This window comes from Canis lupus, chromosome 24, assembly GCF_048164855.1.
Source record: "Canis lupus baileyi chromosome 24, mCanLup2.hap1, whole genome shotgun sequence".
Lineage (NCBI taxonomy): Eukaryota > Metazoa > Chordata > Mammalia > Carnivora > Canidae > Canis > Canis lupus.
The window spans coordinates 44,278,040-44,302,458 of NC_132861.1; the positions used below are offsets into that span (position 1 = coordinate 44,278,040).

The window sequence follows — 24,419 nt, forward strand, 5'->3', positions numbered from 1 at the left end:
ATTGACTCCTTAATTTCTCTTTCTTCAGTCTCATTGTTAGTGTATAGAAATGCCACTGACTTCTGGGCATTGATTTTGTCAACACCAAAGAAACAAACAATCCAATCATGAAATGGGCAAAAGACATGAACAGAAATCTCACAGAGGAAGACATAGACATGGCCAACATGCATATGAGAAAATGCTCTGCATCACTTGCCATCAGGGAAATACAAATCAAAACCACAATGAGATACCACCTCACACCAGTGAGAATGGGGAAAATGAACAAGGCAGGAAACAACAAATGTTGGAGAGGATGCGGAGAAAAGGGAACCCTCATACACTGTTGGTGGGAATGTGAACTGGTGCAGCCACTCTGGAAAACTGTGTGGAGGTTCCTCAAAGAGTTAAAAATATACCTGCCCTATGACCCAGCAATTGCACTGTTGGGGATTTACCCCAAAGATACAAATGCAATGAAACGCCGGGACACCTGCACCCCGATGTTTATAGCAGCAATGGCCACGATAGCCAAACTGTGGAAGGAGCCTCGGTGTCCAACGAAAGATGAATGGATAAAGAAGATGTGGTTTATGTATACAATGGAATATTACTCAGCTATTAGAAATGACAAATACCCACCATTTGCTTCTACGTGGATGCAACTGGAGGGTATTATGCTGAGTGAAGTAAGTCAGTCGGAGAAGGACAAACATTATATGTTCTCATTCATTTGGGGAATATAAATAATAGTGAAAGAAAATATAAGGGAAGTGGGATCCCTGGGTGGCGCAGCGGTTTGGCGCCTGCCTTTGGCCCAGGGCGCGATCCTGGAGACCCGGGATCGAGTCCCACGTCGGGCTCCCGGTGCATGGAGCCTGCTTCTCCCTCTGCCTATGTCTCTGCCTCTCTCTCTCTCTGTGTGACTATCATAAATAAATAAAAATTAAAAAAAAAAAAGAATATAAGGGAAGGGAGAAGAAATGTGTGGGAAATATCAGAAAGGGAGACAGAACGTAAAGACCGCTAACTCTGGGAAACGAACTAGGGGTGGTAGAAGGGGAGGAGGGCGGGGGGTGGGAGTGAATGGGTGAGGGCACTGGGGGTTATTCTGTATGCTAGTAAATTGAACACCAATAAAAAAATAAATTAAAAAAAATAAAATAAAACACAGAAAAAAAAAAAAGAAATGAGGCGTCAAGGAACCACGAATGGGGCAGAGGTGTAGACCAGAGCCTGAGGCAAGGAGACATTTTTTTCACCAAGAAAGGGTGTCTGGTTTCTGAGGCAAAGGGAAGAAAGAAAAGACCACAGAGGGACAAGGAGGGTAGGACACTAGGAAAGCATAGGCAGAGAGAACTGGAAGGGAAGATCTAGGTATTTGCCATCGAAAAAAGAAAGCTCCACTCCTACTTCATGCCATTCACAGAAAATAGTTCAACTTGGGTCACAAACCTACAAGTTAAGGCTAAAACTATAAAGCTTCTAGAAGAAAAGACAGGAAAGTATCTTTGCAAGCTTAGGGTAGGCAAAAATTAATTATACAGAACACAAAAAACCTGGATGTAAAAGAAAAACATGGTTAAACTGGACTTCAGCAAAATTAAAAACGTGTGCTTTTCTAATCACACTGTTAAGAAAAGGAAAAGGCAAGTCAGAAAGTGGAAGAAAGTATTCGCAATACACATCCCTCACAAAAGATTGTACCCAAAATATGTAAAGAACTTCCATGAACAAATAATAAAAAAACAGACTACCAATTCAAAAGTGGACAAAAGACTTGAACCTAACTTTACTGCAAAAAAATAGAAAATCTCCAGGAAGCACATAGACAAAGTGTACAATGACATTAACCATTAGGGAAATGCAAATTTAAACCCACAACAAGCTACCATTTACTCAGTAGAATTGGTAAAATGAAAAAGACTGACAATACCAAATGTCGGTGAGAATATGGAGCAATTAGAACTCCGTATACATATTGCCGGTAGGAATGTAAAATGATATGATCACTTTGGAAAACTATTTGTCAGCCTTTCATAAGCTAAATCTAAGTTGTGACTCAGCCATTCTACTCCTAGGTATCTACTCATGAGAAATGAAAACATGCATTCACATAGAGATTTGTACAAGGATGTGTACAGTAGCTTTATTCCCGATAGCTTGAATATGGAACTATCCATCAACAGGCAATTAAATAAACAAACGATGATATATTTACAGAGTGGAGTACTACTCAGCAATAAAAAGGAATGAATTACTAGTATATGTAACAACGTGGAGGATCTGAAAAACATTATAGTTGACTCTTAACACCGCCCGGGTGTTGAAAATCAGCATGTAACTTTTGACTCTTCAAAAACTTAACTACTAATAGCCTGCTGTTGCCTGGCTGCCTTACTGATAACATAAATAGTCAATTAACACACATTTTTATATGTATTCTATACTGTATTCTTACAATAAAGTAAGCTAAGGGGCACCTGAGTGGCTTAATCAGTTAAGCATCTGCCTTCCTGCTCACGTCATTGTCCTGGGGCCCTGGGATGGAGCCCCACTCAGTGGGGAGCCTGCTTTTCCCTCTCCCTCTCCCACTCCCCCTGCTTGTGCTCATTCTCCCTCTGTCAAATAAATACAATCTTTTAAAAAAGAAAGCTAGAGAAAAATGTTGTTAAAAATTCGTAAGAAAGAAAATACATGTACAGTATTGTACTATAACAAAAATCCACATGTAAGTGGACCCATGCAGTTCAACCTTGTGTTGTTCAAGAGTCTAATGTGCACTGAGCCAAACAAGCCAGTCCGAAAGCCACATGCTGTGGGACTCTACGTGGGCATCGGGAGATACAAGTACAGTTCCAGAAAGGAAGGACTTAATTAATGGTGATAAAAAATCAGAACCATGGTTGCTTACAGTGGGCAGAAACTGGCATGAAGTCAGCACATGGAGACTCTCTGGCATGGTGGAAACATCCCAAATATTGAAAATGGCCAGTAAGCACCACTGCAGTGTTGGTAAACAGAAGTTTTACACTTCAGTTAGGTGCATCTCAATGAAAAATAGGCGAGGAAGGCTTTGGTGAGCCCCAGGTGGGGTTCTTGGAGTTTGAACATCAGCTTGAGCACACAGAGGTCTCTTCTCTGGTCACTGTCTGAGTCTTGCCATTTTCTTGTCCCCTTTCCAGAGTCCTGTGAACGCTCACTTCTCCAAGTGAATAACATCAGAGGGCTAGAAGACACACCCAGCTTACAGCCCCATGAAGGACAAGGTAACTATCATTCAACTTTGAATTCTGTATTAGATCTTTGTCTTTGTGTCTTTTCAGAAGCAAAGCCTACATTTTGTCTCCTATCCCAGGTCTCTGCTAGTCCCCGCTTCTACCTGCCCTTACTTGCCCATGGATGGGACAGAGATGATGAGGAAAGGAATCTGAGCTCCTCCATAGAGAGAGAATTCAGTGATGGAGAGTATAGAAAGAGAAAGAGGAAAGAAGTAGTTAGGGGTAATAAAGGACAGATTACATGGATGGATCCACTTTTTCAAAAGGAACATGGACTCCCATCCTCTAGGGTGGGGAAGGGGGATAATATTCAGTTAACTTCAGAGACTGATTGAGAGGAATTTGGAGGCAGCATGCCATTTGTGGTCTGTGTGGGAGATGGTGCCCCTGGAGCTGGCCCGTGGGAGGTCGCTGGTACTATAGTCAAAGCCCTGGCATGGTGTGTTGGAAATGGTGAGAGGGGGAACCAGAAGGATGCCAGCACACAGACGGATGGAAGGTCAAGGTAAAGTGGGAGAAGCAGCGATGGACAGGGAGGAAGTGGGAGACATAGCAGAGAGGAGATAAACTGAAAAAAGGCTCAAGGATCAGAGGTAAAAATTGAGAGAAAAATATACAGAAAGAGCGATATGGAGTGGAAAATAAATCTTCAGGGCTCGGTGATCTGTGGACCTGAAAACCAGGGGTCTGGTGGGTACCTACACTGGAATTTTTTCAAGAGCCTTAAACTCAGCCCAGAACTGAGGGCATTGTTCATTCTTCATTGTTCAAGCTAGATCTAACTCTTCAGTGTTCTTTCCTTCCATGATGGATACTATTCATCCATGTCTTTTTCAAGCTGGAAACCTAGAAGTTGCCCATGAGTCCCCTTGCCCCCAATTACATGCCTGCCACTTCTCCAACACGGTCATTTGTCCTTCAGAATATCTCCCACCTGTCCATCTGTCATGTCACCGGTGCCGAGTCTCTAATTCATGTCTCTGTCACTATCATGGTTCTCAGAGGCAGCCTTGTCGCCCTTGCCTCCCTCCTCCCTCCAAACTTACTCCTGTTAAGTGCATTATTTGCACTTCAACTAAATGAGACCTTTGGAAATAAAAATTAGATTGTATTATTTTCCTACTTAGGAAGAATAAGAAGTATTTCCTACTTTTTAATACACCAAGGATTAAATTAAAGTTTATTTCAGTGGGGTCCAGGGTCGCTCCCACAACAAGCCCCCTGCCTACTTCCCCAGCTTCATCACCTGCCTATTACACTACTACTTCAAGAGAATTTCTTCTGAAACTTTCTTCTCCAGTAATTTTAATTGTTAAATATCCCCTTGCTATCTGAGTCTTCTCACGTGCCTTATTTAGAACTGTCTTTGTTTCCCGCTGCCCTCCACTTACCTTCCTGCATTCTGGTTACATCCCATTTAACACGTACCATCTCGGGGAGGCATTTCTTTGGAGAAAGCCAGACAGGAACAACTGAGAGACAAAGGGTAGGAGAGGAAGAGTAGGATCAGAGAAAACTCGGGGAGAAGGCACAAGAACAGAGAACAACAGAGAAAAAGGCACCAAGAGAAAGGGAAGCTCTAGGAGACAGCAGCAGAAACCAAGGCAGGGAGTGATCAGATTTACAGAGTCAAAGGGAAAAGGGTAGAATAGAAACAGGATGATGTGTAAGTAAGAAAAGGAAGATTTTTCCCACATTGGGTGAATTATTCTCAGCCTCTTGTAAAAGCTACTGAAGAGAATGTAACCTCGGGTCAGGTTGTTTTGTGGAGGGGGGCATTCCAGTTTCTTGGGCTTTCTTGGTTTTTATTATTTTCTTGCTGGGATTTCTCCTTGGTGACAAATGGAGATGTCTGTGAGATTTCATTCCTTTCTGCTCCTGATAGCAAGGCCTGTTGGGAGACGGGTGATAAAGAAGAGCCCCAGGAAGCCTAGTGCTCCCTCACCAAGATGTGGGTCCAGCAAAGAAGGGGGGAGGTGGCCAGTGCTGGGCTGCAGGGTGTCTGGCAGCTGAATTTGGAGCTGGTGCTTCATGATGCTTTTTTTTACTCAGAGCACACTCCACAGTCAAAAGATCCAGTGTGCCCCAGAATCCCATGAGTCACATAAATGTTCCCAAGTGCACATTCGGGGAGGGAGGAGGGACCCTCTTTCATTCCTATTCATAGTAAGTACTTGGACTTATAGTCACAGAACCCCTAGCTTCTCCAGAGCATAAAAACTAAGTATTATCCTGTTTATTTATAATGTTATTATTTTGTACCTAATTTTGGAAAAAACCCAAGAGAAACATGGTCCTTCAGATCAACTGCTCTCAACTCTAAATGATAATTTTTGTCAAATAGTTTTTGTTATGTTACTATGATTTTTCAAAGAAGTTTGGCAACAAGATGTCATTTCATCTCCATAGACTTACACATTTAGAGAGATGAGTTGTTGCTTCTTCCTTTTTTATAAAGAAATAGAAGCACTGCAGTGGATAAAGGTCTTTTACCAGGTCAAAGTAGTTACGCAAGTGGAGGAGTAGTTACGCACTGTGGTGATGGTCATGTGGGGCTGGCAGACAGTCAGGGTGGCAAAGGTCACTGAGCCAGAGTTCACACCGGGGAACCCAGGAGGCACATTCAGGTACCCGGGTGAGTAGATCAGGGCCCAGTGCAAGAAGGCCTTCATTGAACAAATGTATGTCAGTCATGAGAACAGGGAAAGGCAGAAAGAGCTGATAGGACTGGGGCTTGCCACGTGGGATGCAAGAGATCTACAAAGGGCATAGTTTGTCTATGTGAATATGCGAGGATGGATGGATGGATGGATGGATGGATGGATGGATAAGGAATAGGGAGCCACAAGTAGGCAAATTGACAAAAAGCAATGAAGAGCCATAAAGAAGAGAAAGCCCTAGAGGGAACCCCAAGGATTCATGGAGGTGTCCAATCCCTCACAGTATAGAAGCAACAGTGTGTGGTGACAGCCTAGTGAGAAGGAGAAGGGATATGTGTGTAGGATAACAGAAGAAGAAAAGGCAGAGCGAGGCTCTGGTAGGTCTTAGGCAAAGTCCTTTTTCCCAAGGAGAAGCCCACCTGAGCGCTGAACACCAGAGCTCAGCACAAGTGCCCTGAGGTCTGGTCCCTCATCACCACATCTGGTTGGCCATTTCTGCTTTTTCCTTCAGTTTCCTGTGAGCATGAATCTCCCCAAAGGACGAGTGGAGGTGATATTGAAGAGATCCATGAACTGCTGCCAGGCAATGGGGGAGGTAATTATGATTTAAATGATCAATTACTTAATTAAAATTATTTGCCTGTCTGTATGCAAGGGACACTTCCTTTCCTTCCCCCAAACACAAATGCACGCTTTGACTCAGCCTCTGGTTGCTTTCTTCAGGTGTGTGGGAGGCAGAGGGGAAAGGGGGCACATCAGTGAAAGGGCTCTCGGGTAAAGAATTGAAGGCTGCAGAATCATGAAAATGTCGACTGGGGGCACCAATGGAGTTGGCTAAGTGGGCCCAATTTTATCCAAATATATATGGACTCTAAATACTACCAGGTTGGGGTTTGTGAGGGGAGAGATAAACTTACTTCCCAGGATTTGCATAGGATCAATGAAATACAGTGTATGGCAGAGACAGAGGAAGTGAGATAAGAGAATAAATAGGGAGATAATGGAGCAAAGAGATGATGAACTTCATGGAAGAGCAAAAAGATAGAAATGCAAACAGATGGCAGAAGGGGGAGAGCGAGTCATAATCAAGGAGATCACGGCTTTGTGGTGCAGGTGCAGCAATGTGTGGAGACGGGGTTAGAGGGAGAAGAGGGAAGGGGAGAGAAAGAGACGGGGACCTACCAAGGTGCCAAAAAATGCAGAGCAAGTTCCGTGGGTGCAAACATACTTTTCTTCCCAAGGAATAGTTCTCCTGCACTCTGAACTTCAGGGCTCCAGTGCTCTCTGAGCATTGGTCACTCCTAGGCAGAGTCCAGGCCAAGTAACTATCATGTTCCTGTTTCTCTCTTCAATGTCCTGTGAACCTGTAGCTCTACAAATGGATGAAGGAGGAGAATCAGAAGAAATGCCCAGATTACTACTTTATGATAGAGAAGGTAATTAGGATTTAAATGACCTGTTATCTAATATAAGCTTTATTTTTCTGTCAGTATAAAGGGACACCTATTCTTTTATCTCTTCCCTATTCCTTTTCCATCCATCCATCCATCCTCACATATTCACATAGACAAACTATGCCCAGCTTCTGATTGCTTCCCTTGAGAGATACAAGCCAGGAAAGAAGATCTCAGACTGGGTGAATGAAAAATATAGATAGAGTCTTGAAATGAAGAGAGATCAAAGTGATTTAACAATTCTACTTAAATAGACATGGAATCTAAATATAACCAAGCTGGACTGTGTTATCAGGGAGGGGAGATAATTTTCAACCTATTTTCCCTGAGGTTGTGCCAGGAACATGGGCATAATGAGTATAATTGCAATACAGAGAACTCATGTGAAAGAGTTTGAATTCGACTGGCAAAGGGAAGGATCCTTGCTCATTTGCCAATGGCCACAGTCCAGAGCATTGATAATATGGGCGGAGGAATAGGGATATGGATGAAATACGCAGAAAGTCTGAAATTTAAATTTTTAGTTTTAATCTCAGGTTGACAAATGAGAAACAGAAAGTTAGGAACTAGAGAGAACAGATAGAAGCAGGAACATGAGCACCATGGAAGAAAGGAGGTAAACCCCATAACCTTAGATAGGTAGAGAACATGATGTTAAGTAAGAAATGCAGAGAGAGGTGGGGAGGGAACACTAAGAAACAGAAAGGATGGGAGGGGGCATAGAAATTATACATTGAGAAAAGGCACAAGGAAATGAGTGAAAATTCAGCAGGATGAACACTGGGTACCAGGGATAGAGAAGATAGTTTGGGGACATTGTAGGAATTGAGACAAGAGTCATTCGTCAGAAACAAGTCTGCCAGTAGGGGTGGAACATGCTAGCCATGAGTTTTCAGGTTATGATGTCTCCAGTTATCAACATAACACCTATAATATTCTCAGAGGCAGTGGGCCTCCCCCAGGCATCCTTGTCTGCTCCCATCTATAATTTATGATCCCCAACACCTTTGTCAGGCCCACGCTTGTCTTCTAACTTCATTCATCTGAGGGTCTGAATACATCCTCCCTCAACTCACATAGCCCATCAGTCATCAGGTTAGTCAGATTTACCTCAGACTTGTCTCTTGCCCATCCATTCCTCTCCACACCCAACATAAACACTCTGGTCAGTTGTTTCTACTTACTGGAACCAGCAACAACCTCCAGTCTCATATCTTCCCCCCAGTCGTCATTGTTCCCATCACACTCAATCTCTTCAGGTCAACTAGAGGACTCTGAAAATACAGGTTGGTTTATCCTACTTTCTCATGTTAAGTCAATAACTGCTTGTTGTCAGAATTAAATTCATTTTCCCTCCCATGGGTTCAGCCTCATGTCTGCTTGTCCTGCAATTACTTCAAATTTTTTTCTAAAACTTTTCCAGTAATTTTAATTATCTGGTTACTCTTTCTCACCTGAGCTTTGGCACATGCTGGGCCCTGTGCTTGGACAGTTTTCTTGCCTACTTGCTCACTAATCAGTGGATGTTAGATACCGTCTCAGAGATGTTTTTTCTGATCCCTAGAAAACAATAGGGTAAGAGATGGGGAGAAGACATAAAACATAGCATCAGAGAAGCACAAGAGGAAAGAAATAAATCAAGACAGTGGCGGCTGGGTGGCTCAGTGGTTGGACCCCTGCCTTCGGCACAGGTCATGGTCCAGGGATCCAGGGGGATTGAGTCCCGCATCAGGCTCCCTGAGGGGAGCCTGCTTATCCCTCTGCCTGTGTCTCTGCCTCTCTCTCTAAGTCTGTGTCTCTCATGAATGAATAAATAAATCTTAAAAAAAAAAGGAAATAAATCAAGACAAAGAGGAGTGCCAAGAGATCCCAAGAGTGAGATACAGAAGCAGATACAGAAGAGGCAGATACATGCAGGAAGGGCAAAAATGAGAAAGAGAACAAAGTGTGGGAGACAAAGTGTGCAAGGTCTCTGACAGTCTCTGTCAGATTATTGGGTTGTGGGAGACTTCCTTTTACCTGTGCAAAACCTTAAGACACAGGCATACAAACTCTTGCAGCCTTTGTTTTGTGGACAGGGCAACAAAGTACAGAAAGGCATGCAGGTTATTTTTGCAAGGGCAAAGCAGAAAAGGCAGAGTGGGCAGCAGTAGGTGTGTCACTGAGGGTGACGAAGTGTGAAGCCACCTGGCGGTCAGGGAGGGGTCCTCTGGGCAGAACACAAAGAGGAAGTCCCAGGAGTCCCACACATTCTCAAAGAAGTGCACCTGCATCCAACATAAGACCTTCATTAAGGAAATAACCTAAGTCGTAATTTTAGCCATTCTGACTGGTATCAGGTGGTATCTCATTGTGGTTTTGATTTGTATTTCTCTCATGCTAAGCAATGTTGAGCATTTGTTCATGGGTCTGTTGGCCATTTGTATGTCTTCTTTGGAGAAATGTCTAATGGGGTGATGGGCATTAAGGAGGGCACTTGAAGTAATGAGCCCCGGGGGTTGTATGCAACTGATGAATCACTAAATTCTACTTCTGAAGCTAATAATACAGTATATGTTAATTAGACTGAATTTAAATAATTTTTTTTTAAAAAAAGAAAAACTGGGCATCAGTTTCCAGATGTTTCAACTGTTTGACAATATTCTCAAGGGCCTGTGGACAGAAGAGTTGTTTTAACAGCCCCTTCCACTATAATGGAATGTAATCATCAGTCTCCTACCTTGGTATAGGGGAACCATTTCTAGTGCTTTTGATGTTGGGCCTGTTTCATTTAAAAAATAAAATATTCTTGAGTTTGAAAAATAAGGGAAAAACTAATGTTGATGGGGAGAGAAAGGAAATGCTGAGAGAGAACATGGGAATGGACTCAATCACTTGAGCTTGAGGACATCTAGAGTGAGAAAGCTAAAAAGGATAATAGGAGAAAGGAGATACATTATCACTGAAAAACAAAAACAAAAACCAAGGCCTCAAAACAAGAGATGGGGGAGAAGCCCAAACAGTGGAAGAGAAATACAGAAATACAGAGATGTGTGGAGGCAGAAATGCAGGTGAGAAGTGAGCAGAGGAGGTGCAACAAGTTGGCAGAAAGCAGAACAAGACAGTGTGGCTCCCAGGGGCAGCATGGAGCAGGCTGGTGCCCTTTCCCATCCTGGTGGGCACGGACATGCTGAGGTCTGCTCCCATCACCCTCCATGGTCCATCCTGTCCTTGTTTTTCTGCAGTGACCTGTGACCCCGGAGTTCCTTCAATGACTAATGAAGAGGAACCAGAGGAGATGCCAGAGGAGATGCCCAGCCTACCAGCAGAAGAGGAACAAGGTAATTCTGATTTACATTTCCCAACTACCTCAATAAATATTTGTTTTCTGATCAGCATGAAAAGAAAATCTCACCTTTCTCCCATCCTACCATTCTATTCTTCATATTCACATACATACAGGTGAGACTGGCCATTTTCTGTTTTGCTCTTTTCAAACTGTGAGTGAGACTAGGAACAGTGAGCAGAGCTCCTGACTAAAAAGAGTATACTTGCCTGAAGAATCCTTTGCAGGATATAGCAAAGGTAGGCCGAGGCACCAGAGCAGAAGGGCCTGGGTGATTTTATTAAATGCTCATTAAAAATTCAAACACCAGCAGGTTATGGCAATTGAGGTAATGAGATCCATTTTCTTTCTGGTACTACTTCTGGAAGTGTCAGGAATATGAAAATCAGTTTTGGGAATGATTGATAGGTTTGCACTTTTAGAAGGTCCCTTGGGAGATGGTTAGCATAGCACTGGTACGGGAAGGCTGTCTGCTACTGTGGTCCATGTGAAAAGGGAAGAACTTTTGTCATTTTTTAGAAGACGCATCTGTGAGAATGAGGAAAATAGATAAAATAATGGAAATCTTACAGCCAGCCAGAAGCAAAGACTCAGAGAAACATAGAAAAGGAGAAAGTGAAAGACAACATGGAAAGGGTGTAAGCTCATGACGAAATGAGATATGGAGATTAAAAAAAAGAGAGAGATTATATAGTAATTTGGCAAATAAATGCCAAAATCATAATAATGTGGAAAGAGGCACAAATAAAACTATGTAGAGAAAGAGTTGTATCAAAATAATTTAAAAATCAATGAGGAGTGGAAACTGCCATATGGAGAAGGGAGAAGTTGGGATTTTGTAAAGCTGAAGTATGAGTCTAGACAGGAGCATCTTTCAGCAAAAGGGGTATCTATCTTATTAGTGAGTTTTCAGATTTAATCTCCCCAGTGGTGCCTGGAACATATTCAGAGAGTAATAACCTTCTCCCTGGCAGTCTCAGCTACTCCCAGGTAACAGAATGAGTCTCGAGTGCATGCCTGCTAGGGACACCTGCATCCCAAGGTCATCTGTCTACGTACCTGAAGGCATTTATCACAGGATCCTCTCCATTTGGATGACTCCGGAACAGATGCTTCCAAAATTGAAACTAACACCTTCTTCCATGAAACTAGAAACACCTTCTCCAGAGTTTGCTCCCTCATTAATGGGAACATGAATGTCCCATTTCCTCTTGCTCCCATTCTACCCGTTTTCTCCACTTTAGCACGATTGGTATTTGCAAGACATCAATCAGATCATATTATTTTCCCACATACATCTGGATTTGTTGCCTTTGGATTAAATCAGTTATCCTTTCTGTGGCTTTCTTCGTCTCCCACTCACCATGAGGGGCCAGCCTATTGCTTCTGCCTCACCTCTAGTGAAAGTATAAATATTTTCAGTGATTGAGATGTTCTGATCTTTCTTTCTTTTCTTCTTTAAAAAAAGATTTTATTTATTTATTCATGAGAGACACACACAGAGAGAGGGGCAGAGACATAGTTAGAGGGAGAAGCAGGCTCCCAATGGGGAGCCTGATGCAGGACTCGATCCCAGGACCGTGGGACCATGACCTGAGCCAAAAGCAGATACTCAATCACTGAGCCACTCAGGTGCCCCTAATCTTTCTTTTATACATGACCTTTGGGCAACTTTTCTCTGTGTTTGCTGGTATTGCCTTGACTAATTGGCTCCTTATCCTATCCCCTGATCAGGTTCGACTATCCTATTTCAGGGATGCCTCTCCCAGCATAGAAGAAAGGGAACAAGAAGAAACTGAATAAGATAGGGAAGGGGAATAAAGACACTTAAAGAGTGTCAGAGGTGCAAGAGAAAAAGAGACAGAAGAAAAGGAAACAGTACATATCCAAACAAAGAGAAGCACCTGGAGACACTGGCAGGAGGAGACAAGGGCAGAGACAGAAGTAATGAGCAGAAGTGATGGGAAAGGGGAAGAAGTAGAGAGAGAATTAGGTGTACATGATGGGAGGAAGATGGTGGATGGTCCTCAGGCTCTGGTGATGGCATCAGGAGTGAGTCAGCCTGCAGGCCGGTGAGCCCAGAGATGAACCAGATGGTTTGGGACAGGGACAGTCCCTGAGTGTCCCATGGTTTCACTATGAGTTTTCCTACCATGGTCGCCTCTGGTTGTGCACTGAGATGGCTGGTGGGTTTCATTCCTTTCTGCAGAGCATGATGATGCCCACTGGGAGGCCAGTGATGAAGAAGAGCCTCAGGAAGCCTTGAGCTCCCCACCAACATGTGGGCCAGGTAAGGAAGGGATTGCCAGCTCTGGGCTGCAGGATATCCAGAGCTGAATTCAGAGCTCAACAGCATGGCCCTTATTGTTAGAACAGATGTATTCCCTCGTCATGTTGTAGTAGATAAATACTGGCAAAAACTGTCTTTTTTCCTTCACGCTTTTTATGTCTATTTGTAGGAAAGACTCAGTATTGTGATTTTAATCCCTGCCTGCTTCTTATTTTCTATAAAGAATAATAGCTAAAGTATTTATCTAGTGCTTAATATTATTATTATATTGTCAGAATCTTGGGTAGGCTTCAAATGACACATGGTTCTGAGATCTATTTGGCAGAAGGAAAGATCAAGGGCTTTTGAACTGAAATTATAGTTTTTGTCACATTTTTGTCATCAGATTATTGGATTATATTGTGCTTTTTTTCTTTTCAAAGTACTGTGGCAAGTGAGATTTCCTCATCAAGCTTTAGGACTTAGCTAGGAAAACTTATATTATTCCTCCTTAGAGAAAGACATGGATGCACAAGCAAAGGATTCTTGTTTTTGCATGAGATCAAGTAGGAGGTAGAGCAGAGACCCATGCCCTGAGCATCTCATTGCAGGTAGTGGCTGTATGAGGCAGGGGTCGATGTGGTCACACAGAAGAGTCCAAAGAGAGATCTGTGGCTCCCAGGGGGAATAGAACAGGGCCTAAAGCAGAGAAACTTCCACTTCACTAATAAAGAATGCCAGTAGGAAGGAGAAGACATCAGGAGAGACAGTGATAGAAGGAATGGATGCTGTTATAGGGAGTGGAGAGACCTGGAAAAACAGAGCTAGGAGAAATAAGCAGAAAAGAAAAAAATCAAGATCACCATGGAGGGGGAAAAAGGTAGAAAAGTAAAGAGATAGGAGAAGTCGGGGGAGTGGAGCCCACAACATCAAAGATGCACAAATATTCTCCTAGTGCGGAAGAGGAAATGTTTGGAGGCAGGTCTATGGGAAGGAAATGGGGAAGCAGAGAATAGGAGAGACAGGTGAGAGAGGGCTTGATTGGATCTTGGGTGGGTTCCTTGGAACAAATGTCCCTTTTCCCAAAGGGTGGCTCTCCTGTGTTCTGAACATCCTGGCTCAGCTCATTTCTTTACTTCCCTTCAGGGTCCCATGATCCTGAGGCCCTCCAAATGATCAGTGAAGAAGAACCAGAGGAGATGCCCAGCCAAGTGCTATCTGATGGAGAAGGTAATTATGATTTAAATTCCCATTTAATTAACTGAATCTTTGTTTTTCTGTCGACAAGGAGGAAAATCACCCCTTTCTTCTCCTCTCCTCTGCCGCTCCCTTTCAGTTACCCATACATAAGAAACGTGAAAAGCCAAATGAAAACGATCAAAAATAGAGAGAGTATTAGATGTATAGAAAGGGTGAGAGATGGGTGGGCCATTCTCAGCCTCTGATGATAGTGATACAAGCCATGCTAACTCCCAGGTCAGGTGAACTCCAAGGCAAGAGGGTCTGAGGGCAGGGACATTCCCACCTGGAAGATACTTGAGCCACCTTGGTTGTCTGGTTTTCTTAGGGTGAACTTTCCTGGTATGATTTCCATTGGTCATATGGTGGATCCACTAAGGGATTTTATTCTCTTCAGCAGAGAGTAGCAGTGCCTGTTTAGAAATGTGTGATCAAGAAGACCTCCAGGAAGACTTGAGCTCACCACCAGAAAGTGGATCAGGTAAGGGAGGGGATATGGCTGGATTTCCTTCTCTTTTCTCAAACGGGCAAAGAGTATTCCATTGTGTATCTATCTCTCTACCACATTTTCCTTATCTACTCATCTGTTGATGGACAGTCCTAGGTTGTCTCCATGTCTTGGCTATTGTAAACAATGCTGCAATAAACATGGGGCACAGATATCTCCTTGACATTATTTTTTTCCTTCTGACATATATACCTAGAAGAATGGCTGGATGATATGGTGGTTCTAATTTTTAATTTTTTGAGGAACCCTCATACTGTTCTTCATAGTGGCTGTACCACATTACGATCCTACTAACAGCGTGCCAAGGCTTCCTTTTTCACACATCTTCATGAGCATCAGTTATCTTTCATGTTGATAGTTTCTTTTTCTTAACATCAACTCTGCCATATAGCATAACCTAAAAATGGGGGTAATATCTCATGATATTCTCAGTCCGCTGGAGCCAAGGAAGGAAATCTTGAGGGGACATTGAGAATTTTGCCTATGACAGTGAGGCAGAATTTCTAGAAAATAATTGTCCAGATGAGCCATTGACTTTTCAAGTAAATAATATAAATTATTCTTATCAAATGGGACATCAAACAAAGCTGAGCATAAATGCATTAAAGAAAAGAATCTGGCTTTAGAAAAGATTATAGTAATTGGGTTAGACTCCACAGAGAAGTGAGATATACCTACCTTGTCGATTGTCTGCAGATCTTGAATCATGCATAACGTAGACATACTAATGTTCAGATCAATTATAAATTGATTACGTGCAGGAGAATTTTCTAGGATCTAAAGTTATCCTTTCTTCAGTACTTTTAACCTAGTAGCTTCTCTTTTCTTTTCTTTTCTTTTTTCTTTTCTTTTCTTTTCTTTTCTTTTCTTTTTTCTTTTCTTTCTTTTCTTTTCTTCTTTTCTTTCTTTTCTTTTCTTCTTTTCTTTCTTTTCTTTTCTTCTTTCTTTCTCTTTCTTTCTTTTTTTCTTTCTTTCTTTCTTTCTTTCTTTCTTTCTTTCTTTCTTTCTTTCTTTCGATTTTATTTATTGGAGAGAGAGCAGGAGCAGGGGGTAGGAGCAGAAGGAGAGGGAGAAGAGGACTCCTCGCTGAGTAGGGAGCCTGACATGGGACTCCATCCCAGGACTCTAAGATCATGACTTAAGCTAAAGGCAGATGCTTAACCTACTGAGCTGCCCAGATGCCCCTTAATCTGGTAGTTTCATTTGCAGAATAGATCCTTACTTATTAAATTTATAAGGATTTTTTTAAAATAAAAGAAAGAAACTGTTAGATGATGGTCTGAAAGTAGCAGTTATTGGTTGGGACATGGGAATTATTGGTCATCTTTCTCTCTTACAGAAATACTATCAAATGCACTGTTTACTTTTGATGTGTCCGGAGCTCTCCTTTGAAACCAAAATTCATTTTTTGTGAAATTTTGCCACTTATTAAGATAAGTGCAAGAATCATTCTGAGAGTACAAAGAGGAAGCTGAGTCCTGTCAGTGGGAGACTGTAGCTTTGGCCAAGATATGTGCATGACAAATAGGAACAAGGCCACCACATGCAGTCCTTAGTGTGAATGGTGTCCTGCAAGTGAATGGAGTATTGGGTTCCTCCATGGAGTAGAGACTACAATGGGAACATATGATTGATTACATGATAATAGTTGACCTCAGATTTTGTGATAAACAAATGATTTTCTCTCAAAAATTGACAAGAGGGTTTGAGAAGGGACTTAAGACCAAGGGTGACCAAATATCTTTGCACAAATTAGCTACTGCCCAACGGGTCCACTTCCATTAATTAGTTTTGTATAGAGGACTTATCAGGTCTCTGCCTCCATCTATATGCTTTGGATTACTTTCTTCTAACATTCAAGAAGCACAAGAAAATAAGGAGCAAACAAACACACATAAGACAAGACTTTGAAAAATGTAAGAGTAAATGAAGCAGTGGAAGAATAAAAAATACTAACAGAATATTTGCTAAATGCTGTACCTCCAAACCAAGATGTCTGACTACTTTGTATCTAATTGCATATACATCTTTTATAAATAAGATTAACTCATAAATAGGAACTCAATTATACAAGCCAGAGCTCAACTTGTTGTTGAGATGGATTAATCAGAAAGACAATCTGAATTGGGCACAAAAGGCTGTGGATTTATACCTGTTGGCCCAAGGATTCCACAGGACATTCCTAGACAAGGGTCTTTAAGATTGGGGCACTTGGGTGGCTCAGGGCATTAAGTGTCTGCCTTAGCTCAGGTCATGATGCCAGGATCCTGGGACAGAGTCCACCCAGGGCTCCCTGCTCACTGGGAAGCATGCTTCTCCCTCTTACTCTGTTTGCTGCTTCCCCTGCTTGTGATCTCTCTCTGTCAATAAATAAAATCTTAAAAAAAAAAAGAATCTTCAAGATGGCTTGGTGGGACCTCCATTTTTGGAGGGATAGACCATCATGCCATTTCTGAAGCTAAAAGAGGGATTTATTGCTTGCTAAGCTAAGTGCATGGTGGGAGGAGGTACAGTACTTATAGGACATAGTTTCTTTTAAAAAGGAAATTGTTTTTACGTAGAGTTTTAGAAAGCCTGTAGTTCAGGAACTGTACACTTTCAGAACCTGGGAGTGTCTATAACTAGGTTATCATTTAATCAGAGACACAGGCTTTCTGGAGTGTGGCTGTTGCTCATTGGCTGATTTTCAGAAGCGTAACTCTGTCTTTGATTGGCTGGCTTTAGATGTGGTTAGTGATGTAAGTAGTGATGGCCTAATTGGGATGACTTTAAAACCCGTTCTGGTAATTGTTTTTTATAATTTTCAAAGAACAGTTGGGTTTCCTAGAAGGATAAGATCTTTTTATTTTATTCTTAGGGTTACAGGTAGAAAAGTAGGTGTAGAAAAAGCAAGATGAGGTACAAAAGAGCAAAAGCATGGCTTTGTCAGATCTCGGTTGTGATTATTGGAGCAGGTGTAGTCTTCTCTCAAAAGGCAGTTCAGTTTTGCTCAGAATATTACTTCCAGCCTGCTACCCTATGAGGGACAGATGATTATGACTTAAAGAATAATAAAAACAGAAACAGAGGCTGGGGGCTCCTAGGTGGCTCGGTCAGTTAAGCATCTGCCTTAAGCTCAGGTCATAATCCTGGAGTCCTGGGATGGAGCCCACCTGGGGCTCCCTGCTCAGCAGGGAGTCTACTTTTCCTACTGTCCCTCCCCACTGCCTGTGCTCTCTCTCATTCTATCTCTCTCTCAAATAAAATCTGAAAGAAAGAAAGAAAGAAAGAAAGAAAGAAAGAAAGAAAGAAAGAAAGAAAGAAAGAAAGAAAGACTGATAAAGAGAAAAAGACTTAAAGGAGGGGCCAGAGATAAGGAGGGTCAATGGAAGATTTCAGAGGAGGAAGCAGAGAAAAGGAGATCAAGAAAGGCACAGAAAAGGGGATCCCTAGCTAAATGAAAGTCTTCATACTTTACATTTTTGGCCCAGAAGCTGAGCTACCAGCATATGGAAATGAGAAGTGTTCCTGTGTTATGTGCTCCTCAAAGTATGTGCCAGAAGGTCCAGAAGCAAGTACTGCAAGTAGCCAAGCATGTGACACGATGGGTGAGGCTACCGGAGGGAAATGGGATGAGGGTGACTCTATGAGCAGGGTGATGGCAGGTGGTCTGGTCCATTCCAGTATCTGCTCTCTACTTTGCTTGACCTGACCCATTTGGGAAAAGTAGAGAGCCAAGAGACCATCTTAAAGTCATGTTTAACAGGATGGGCCCTGCTGATTACACATGAGTGATGTAGTAGAAACATGCTTTTAAAGATGGCAGTATCTTGTTTACTACATTAGTCTACTAATAACAAAGACTTGTATTTACCCAGTGATTTCTATCTCTCTCACACCCAATCTTCTGTGGAGCCCAAGAAAGCCAAGCTTACTTCTGCTAGATAACAGTGTCATTTTGTCACAACCTTTGAAAAATCTCAAAAGACAGCTAGTCATGCCACTTGCTTGTCAGGAAGAAAGCACATGTTTTTGATGGATGCCCTCTAGCATGTCACTGGCTTATCTAGTGATTTCCTATAAATGTTTGCATGTAAGATTTTATTTAATCCTCACAAAAATCTTAAGACCTAAACAAATATCCCTGAGTAAACTGAGTACATGGGCATTTCAGAGTGTTTTTCCAAGCACCGTTGAGAAACAAAGGAAGACCCAGGGTCCTTTCTGGACTCCTACTTCTCAATTCAGTACGTTTTTAGTCCTTTCAGAAAGAAGAGAAGAAAAACAATGACCCAAACGTCTTTATAAATCCAAGTCTTCTGCAGTATGAATAATCCTAAAATGTCTTAACTTTTATTTATTGATTTCCTCACCCTCACCTGTTATTCTCCAGATACTGCAGATCTTGGAAACAACTCTTCTTCGGGAAAACTCAAGAGGAAGAGAAGTAAGAGTGCATAAGATTTTACTTGCTTTTGATACTAAATAGGAATTTTTAATGCTAGCATTACATTGTTACTATTTACAATAATAAGTGATAATAATATGATGTCTGCCCAAAGATGTCTATATCTTAATCTCTGGAATTTGTATTCTCTATTATCTTAACATGGCAAAAGAGATTTTACAGAAATAATTAAGTAGGGATGTTGGAAGGGAAGATTATTCTGGATTAGCTGGGTACACCCAATATAATGGAGCAGGCTTGGAAATGTGGAGAGCTGCTCCCGGCTGTGGGAAGAGTGGGAGTGGCTGTGGAAGGTAGTCACAGAGAGATGCCGTATTATTGGCTGGAGGAGGAGGAACATGGAGAAAAGGAACCAGGAATATGATGACCTCTGGGAGCTGGGAAAGTCAGGGAACTGTATTCTACTCCACAGCCTCCAGAAAAGGATGAAGGCCTACTAGAACCTTGATTCTAGCTCAGAGAGACCCTTGTCAGACTTCTACCCAACATAACTGTGAGATAGTTAATTTATGTTGCTTTAAGCCACGAAATTTCTAGTCATTTGTTATGGCAGCAATAGAAGAGGAATGCAGACTTTGAAGGTGGAGTGCAGCTGTAATGCATTCCTAAAATGTGGAAATAGTTTTGGAATTGGGTAATGGGCAGAGGGAAGAATTTTAAGTGGAATAATAGAAAATGTCTAGATTGACTTGAGCAATTTGTTAGAAATATGGGGCCAAAGACTCTACTAGAGAAGGCTTAGAAGTGCAGAATATGGTAGAGAAAAAAAAAGAACATGGTAGAGAAAACCTATTTGTCTTAGAGCATATGCAAATCATGATGAAGACTTAGTAGAAATATGGAAGTTCAAGGTGTCACTGGTAAGGGCTCTGAAGGAAATAAGGAACGTGTTTTTGAAAACTAGAGAGAAGGGAATCCTTAGTATATAGTGGCAGAAAGCTTAGCAAAATTCTGTCCTGCCAATAATGCGGAAAGCTGAACTTTCTGGATATATAGCTAAGGAGGTTTCTAGGGAAAGTGATAAAGGTGCAACTGGATTCATTTTGTTGCTCATAGTAAAATGTAAGGGGAAAGAGGTAAATCAAAGGAAGAACTGCTTTGCAAAAGGAATCAGGACTTGATGATGTGAGAAATTCTCAGCCTTTCCAAGCTGTAAAAGATGCTAATATTAGAAGCTTCACTGCCGGGAAAGTGTGGCCTGTAGTGACAACCAAGAGTATGGCCGTACAACTTTCTGCTAATGCACCAGAAGTAGTGAATGCTCAGAGTATTTAGTCATAAGGAAAAGGTTCTTTGAAGGGATTACGTTTGTGACACACAGATTAGCTTGGCCATGTCAGCAGAAAAAAACAAAAAACAAAAAACAAAAAACAAGAACATCCATGATTGTATAGGAAAGATCCACGGAAGAGTCTCTCTAACGGAGGAGATCCTCATGACATACACAAGAGTGCTATGATCCCTAAGAATCTTCTATCAACAGAAACAAGGACATCCATGTCCCAATCTCTGGAACCTGTAACCAATTTACTTCACATGGCAAGAGACTTTGAGGGTGTAATTAAGCTAAGGGTCTTGAAATGGGGGGATTGTCCTGGATTATGTGGATGGCCCCAATCAAGTCATATGGGTCTTTAAAATCAGAAACTCTCTCCTCCTGTGGAGAAAGGGATATGTGATGGTTAATGATCAGAGCATTGCAGTGTGACTGGTTTGAAGATGAAGGCAGGGGGCCATGATCCAAGAAATGGGGGCAGGCTTCAGAGGTTGAAAAACGTAAAGAAATGGGTTATCCCCTGTCGCCTCCAGTAAGGAACAAAGCCCTGTAGACACCTTGATTTTAGCCCCATGAGACTTGTGTCAGATTTCAGACCTTCAAACTGTAAGATAATAACTTTGTGTTGTTTTAAGCCATGAAGTTTAGGGCAATTTATTACAGCAGCAATAGAGAACTAATACTTTTCATTAGACCAAAAAATTAAAAAAGGAATATTTCACCTTTATATGGTTATATTACATCCTTTAAATAGTAATTTATATTTTTTCAAAATGCTCTTATCTTTATGGTTTTTTTTAATATATGGTATTTGTTGGGGGGCCTGGGTGGTGTAGTTCTTGAGTGTGTGACTCTTGGTTTCAACTTGGGCAGTGATCTGAGGGTTGTGGGACTGAGCCTCGGGTTGGGCTGCTCGCTTAGCTTGAAGTCGGCTTGGGTTTCTCCCTCCCTCTCCCTCTGCCCCTCCCTCCATGCGCATGTGCACGTGTGCTCATGTGTGCTCTCTCTCTTTCTAATAGTAAATTAATTAATCTTAAAAAAAGAAAATATATGATCTTTGTAAGCTTTCATATGTATCCTCCCAAATTTTTTCTATGCATGAATTAACACACTTAGAATTTTATCATAAATCTAAACAAATCTATTCATATTATTACATTTTCTTTAAATCAATATATCATGCACAAGACATTACAAACATTCAACATTTTGCCTGTAAAAAAATTTATTTCATTCCTGTTTTAATTTGCATTGCTTGCATTTTTGTTGTGGTTGAGAATTTCTAAGTTATTGGTTGTTTGTTTTTTCTCCTAAAAATTCCTGGTACATGTGCCTTGCCAGTGATACAGTCTTGCCATCCTTTTTTTTTTTAAACCCTGCTTAACAAGCATAGGACTATTGATATAAATATTAAATTTTGCCAATCTATGTTATTATTTTGTTTCATTTGATGCTATTCTTTTTGGTTTGTAGTATCTTTTGTCCCAAGGAAGTTGGAAAATTTTAAGTAGTAAAATCCATCAGGCTTTTCCTTTATGGTTTCTAGGTTATATTAAAAATTTACAAGGATATTTCCCACCTCAAAATATTAAAAATATTTTATTTGCTTCCAGAATATTTGAAGTACTTAATACTTTTTAGTGTTTAAATCAATCTATAATTCAGCTTTTTGTGTATGATGTGAGACAGGAATTTCAGGAAATAACCCCAATGTTCTTTTCTTCATCATTTGAAATGCCCTTTTTATGTGCTTTTCCCTGTATTCGTGGATCTGTGCCTGTACTCTACTCTGTAACACTGGTCTGTTTATTTCTAATGCAGTAGCAAATTGGTTTAATACAAAGCTCTCAAGTATATTTTGCTATTTGTACTCATTATATTTTCTTTTGCAAGGAAAAGAGTAAAAATTACAGGAAGGAGCCTCAGAAAAGAAAGAGATTTCCAAGGTTCAATAATCCTGGCTCACTCATTGTGGATGAGTTTTAGAAGCAGTCAAGATTTCCCCCCAATACCTCCCCAATTCTATTGAGACTCGGATTGAAAATATATTGAACTTGCTGATTGATTTGGGTAGAATTGAAGGAGAATGAACCACACATTTATTCAGATCACCTTTTATGTTCTTTAACGTTTTAGTTTTCTTTCTGTAGATCTTGCACATTTTTACTTTTCTTCTCAGCTTTATTGAGATATAATTCTAGGCAATAGCCTATTAAGGGATGACTGGATGAGTTTTAACAAATGTGATCTGTCATGTAATGCCATCACGATCATCACATTTAACATTTCCATCATCCAGTGGACATGTGTTCCTTTTCCCATCTGGCTCTTGAAAACTGCTGATCTGTTTTTATCACTAGAGTTGTATCCTCTCTGGAATTTTGTGTAAATGAATTCATACAGTATTTATTTTTCCTTCTTATTTTTCCTGTAGCCCTTTCATTTAGCATAAAGCTTCTGAGACACATCCATGCTGGTATGTGTCTCATTCCATATTTACCACCAAGAAGTATTCCATTATATGGATATTCCATAGATTGTTTATCTACTTGCCTGTTGATAGATGTTGAATTGTTTCTAGGTTTTGACTATTACAAATAAAGCTTCTAGGAACATATGCATACAAATCTTTGGGTGGATAGATGACTTAATTTTTCTTAGGTAAATACCTAGGAGGGATACTACTGGGCCATATGAACATAAGTACATTTGACATTTTAAGGATCTGCCAAAGTATCTTTTATGTTGTACACTTTTATACTCCCACCAGCGATTTATGAAAATTCTCATTACTTCACATATTCACCAACACTCGGTATTGGTAATCTTGATTTTAGCCATCCTCATAGGTGCATAATGGTAATTCGTAGTTTTAATTTGCATTTTCTTAATGAGTAATGGTGCTGAGCATCTTTTTATGTATTTATTTGCCACCCGTATATCTTATTTGGTTAAGTGTCTATTCAAATCTTTTACCCATATTTAATTGGGTTGTCTATTTTTTAGTTGTAAAGTTATTAATATATTCTGGATACAAGTCCTTTGCTGATTATATACCATACAGTGTATAGCTCCTTTGTTCATTTGCTTAGCAGTGTCAAAGAGCAAAATGTATTTTGAAGTCTAACAGTATTTTTTTTATAATCTATGACTTTTCAGTTCTTTTTAAGAAATCTTTGCTCAAGATACTATATTTTCTTTAAGAACTTTTATGGTTTTAGCTCTTACATTTAGATCCATGATCCAGTTTAAGTTAATTTTTGCATATGGTGTGAGGTAAGGATTGATTCTTTCATTCTTTCTTTCTCTCTCTCATTTTCTTTCTCTCTCTCTCTCTCTTTCTTTCTTTCACTTTCAGATATCTAGATGTCCTAGACCATTTGTGTATTGAATTATTGTGTTAATTACCTCAACATCTTTGTTTTAAGTCAGTTGCCCTATGTGTTTGGTGTATTCTGGACTTTCTTTTCTACTTACCTATATGTCTAACTACATGCCAATACTACACCATTTTGACTACTGTAGCTTTATAATAAGAGCTGAAATCTGGTAGTATAAGACTTCCCATTTTGTTTTTCTTTTTCAAATTTGTTTTTGGCTGCTTGAGGCTCTTCACTTTGAAGCTTCTTCTATCTTTCAGTTCAGCCACTCTCAAGATCAAGTCATTGTCCAAAGTGCCTATGGAGCTTCAGCCATGTGTCTATGTGTTAGGCCAACAGAGGGAAAAAGGTGAAGAGCAAAAAACATCTTCCCTAAAGGCCTATCTCTTTCATGAGAAGCTTTCTTAGAGTTCCCCTCCTCCCACAATATTCTGCTCTTACCTTATTGATTAGATCTTAAAACTTGGCCATGAAAACTTGTAAGAGAAGTTATAAACTAGGGTACTTTCTATAGACACATTGACATCTCTAATAATATATGTATTCTCTGAGTTAAATAGAAATGGAATATGCATATCTGGAACACAGTCTGAACAAC

At 40.8% G+C, this 24,419-nt stretch overlaps 1 protein-coding gene and 1 long non-coding RNA gene across 26 annotated transcripts in view; one reads left to right on the plus strand and one right to left on the minus strand.

The window, feature by feature from the left end:
- SP140 (SP140 nuclear body protein) overlaps positions 1-24,419 on the plus strand; it is a 68,212-nt gene that overhangs the window by 20,267 nt on the left and 23,526 nt on the right. For 12 of the 23 annotated variants that reach the window (XM_072796592.1, XM_072796596.1, XM_072796601.1 and 9 more), the window contains 9 exons: positions 3,168-3,251; positions 6,435-6,518; positions 7,294-7,359; positions 10,602-10,697; positions 12,912-12,992; positions 14,118-14,201; positions 14,608-14,691; positions 18,189-18,305; positions 19,091-19,144. In XM_072796592.1, coding sequence (XP_072652693.1) covers positions 3,168-3,251; positions 6,435-6,518; positions 7,294-7,359; positions 10,602-10,697; positions 12,912-12,992; positions 14,118-14,201; positions 14,608-14,691; positions 18,189-18,305; positions 19,091-19,144 — 750 coding nt within the window. The remainder of the gene's footprint in view (positions 1-3,167; positions 3,252-6,434; positions 6,519-7,293; positions 7,360-10,601; positions 10,698-12,911; positions 12,993-14,117; positions 14,202-14,607; positions 14,692-18,188; positions 18,306-19,090; positions 19,145-24,419) is intronic. The other 11 variants (XM_072796593.1, XM_072796606.1, XM_072796595.1 and 8 more) reach the window with 7 other exon arrangements.
- Positions 1-24,419, minus strand: part of LOC140616147 (uncharacterized) — a 50,609-nt gene that overhangs the window by 12,198 nt on the left and 13,992 nt on the right. The window contains exons 1-4 of one of the 3 annotated variants that reach the window (XR_012016678.1): positions 19,077-19,130; positions 8,832-8,937; positions 7,106-7,295; positions 4,655-4,735 (exon numbers count right to left, since the gene is read on the minus strand). This is a non-coding gene — a long non-coding RNA (uncharacterized lncRNA). Of the gene's footprint in view, positions 1-4,654; positions 4,736-7,105; positions 7,296-8,831; positions 8,938-19,076; positions 19,131-24,419 lie in introns of those variants that run through there. The other 2 variants (XR_012016676.1, XR_012016677.1) reach the window with 2 other exon arrangements.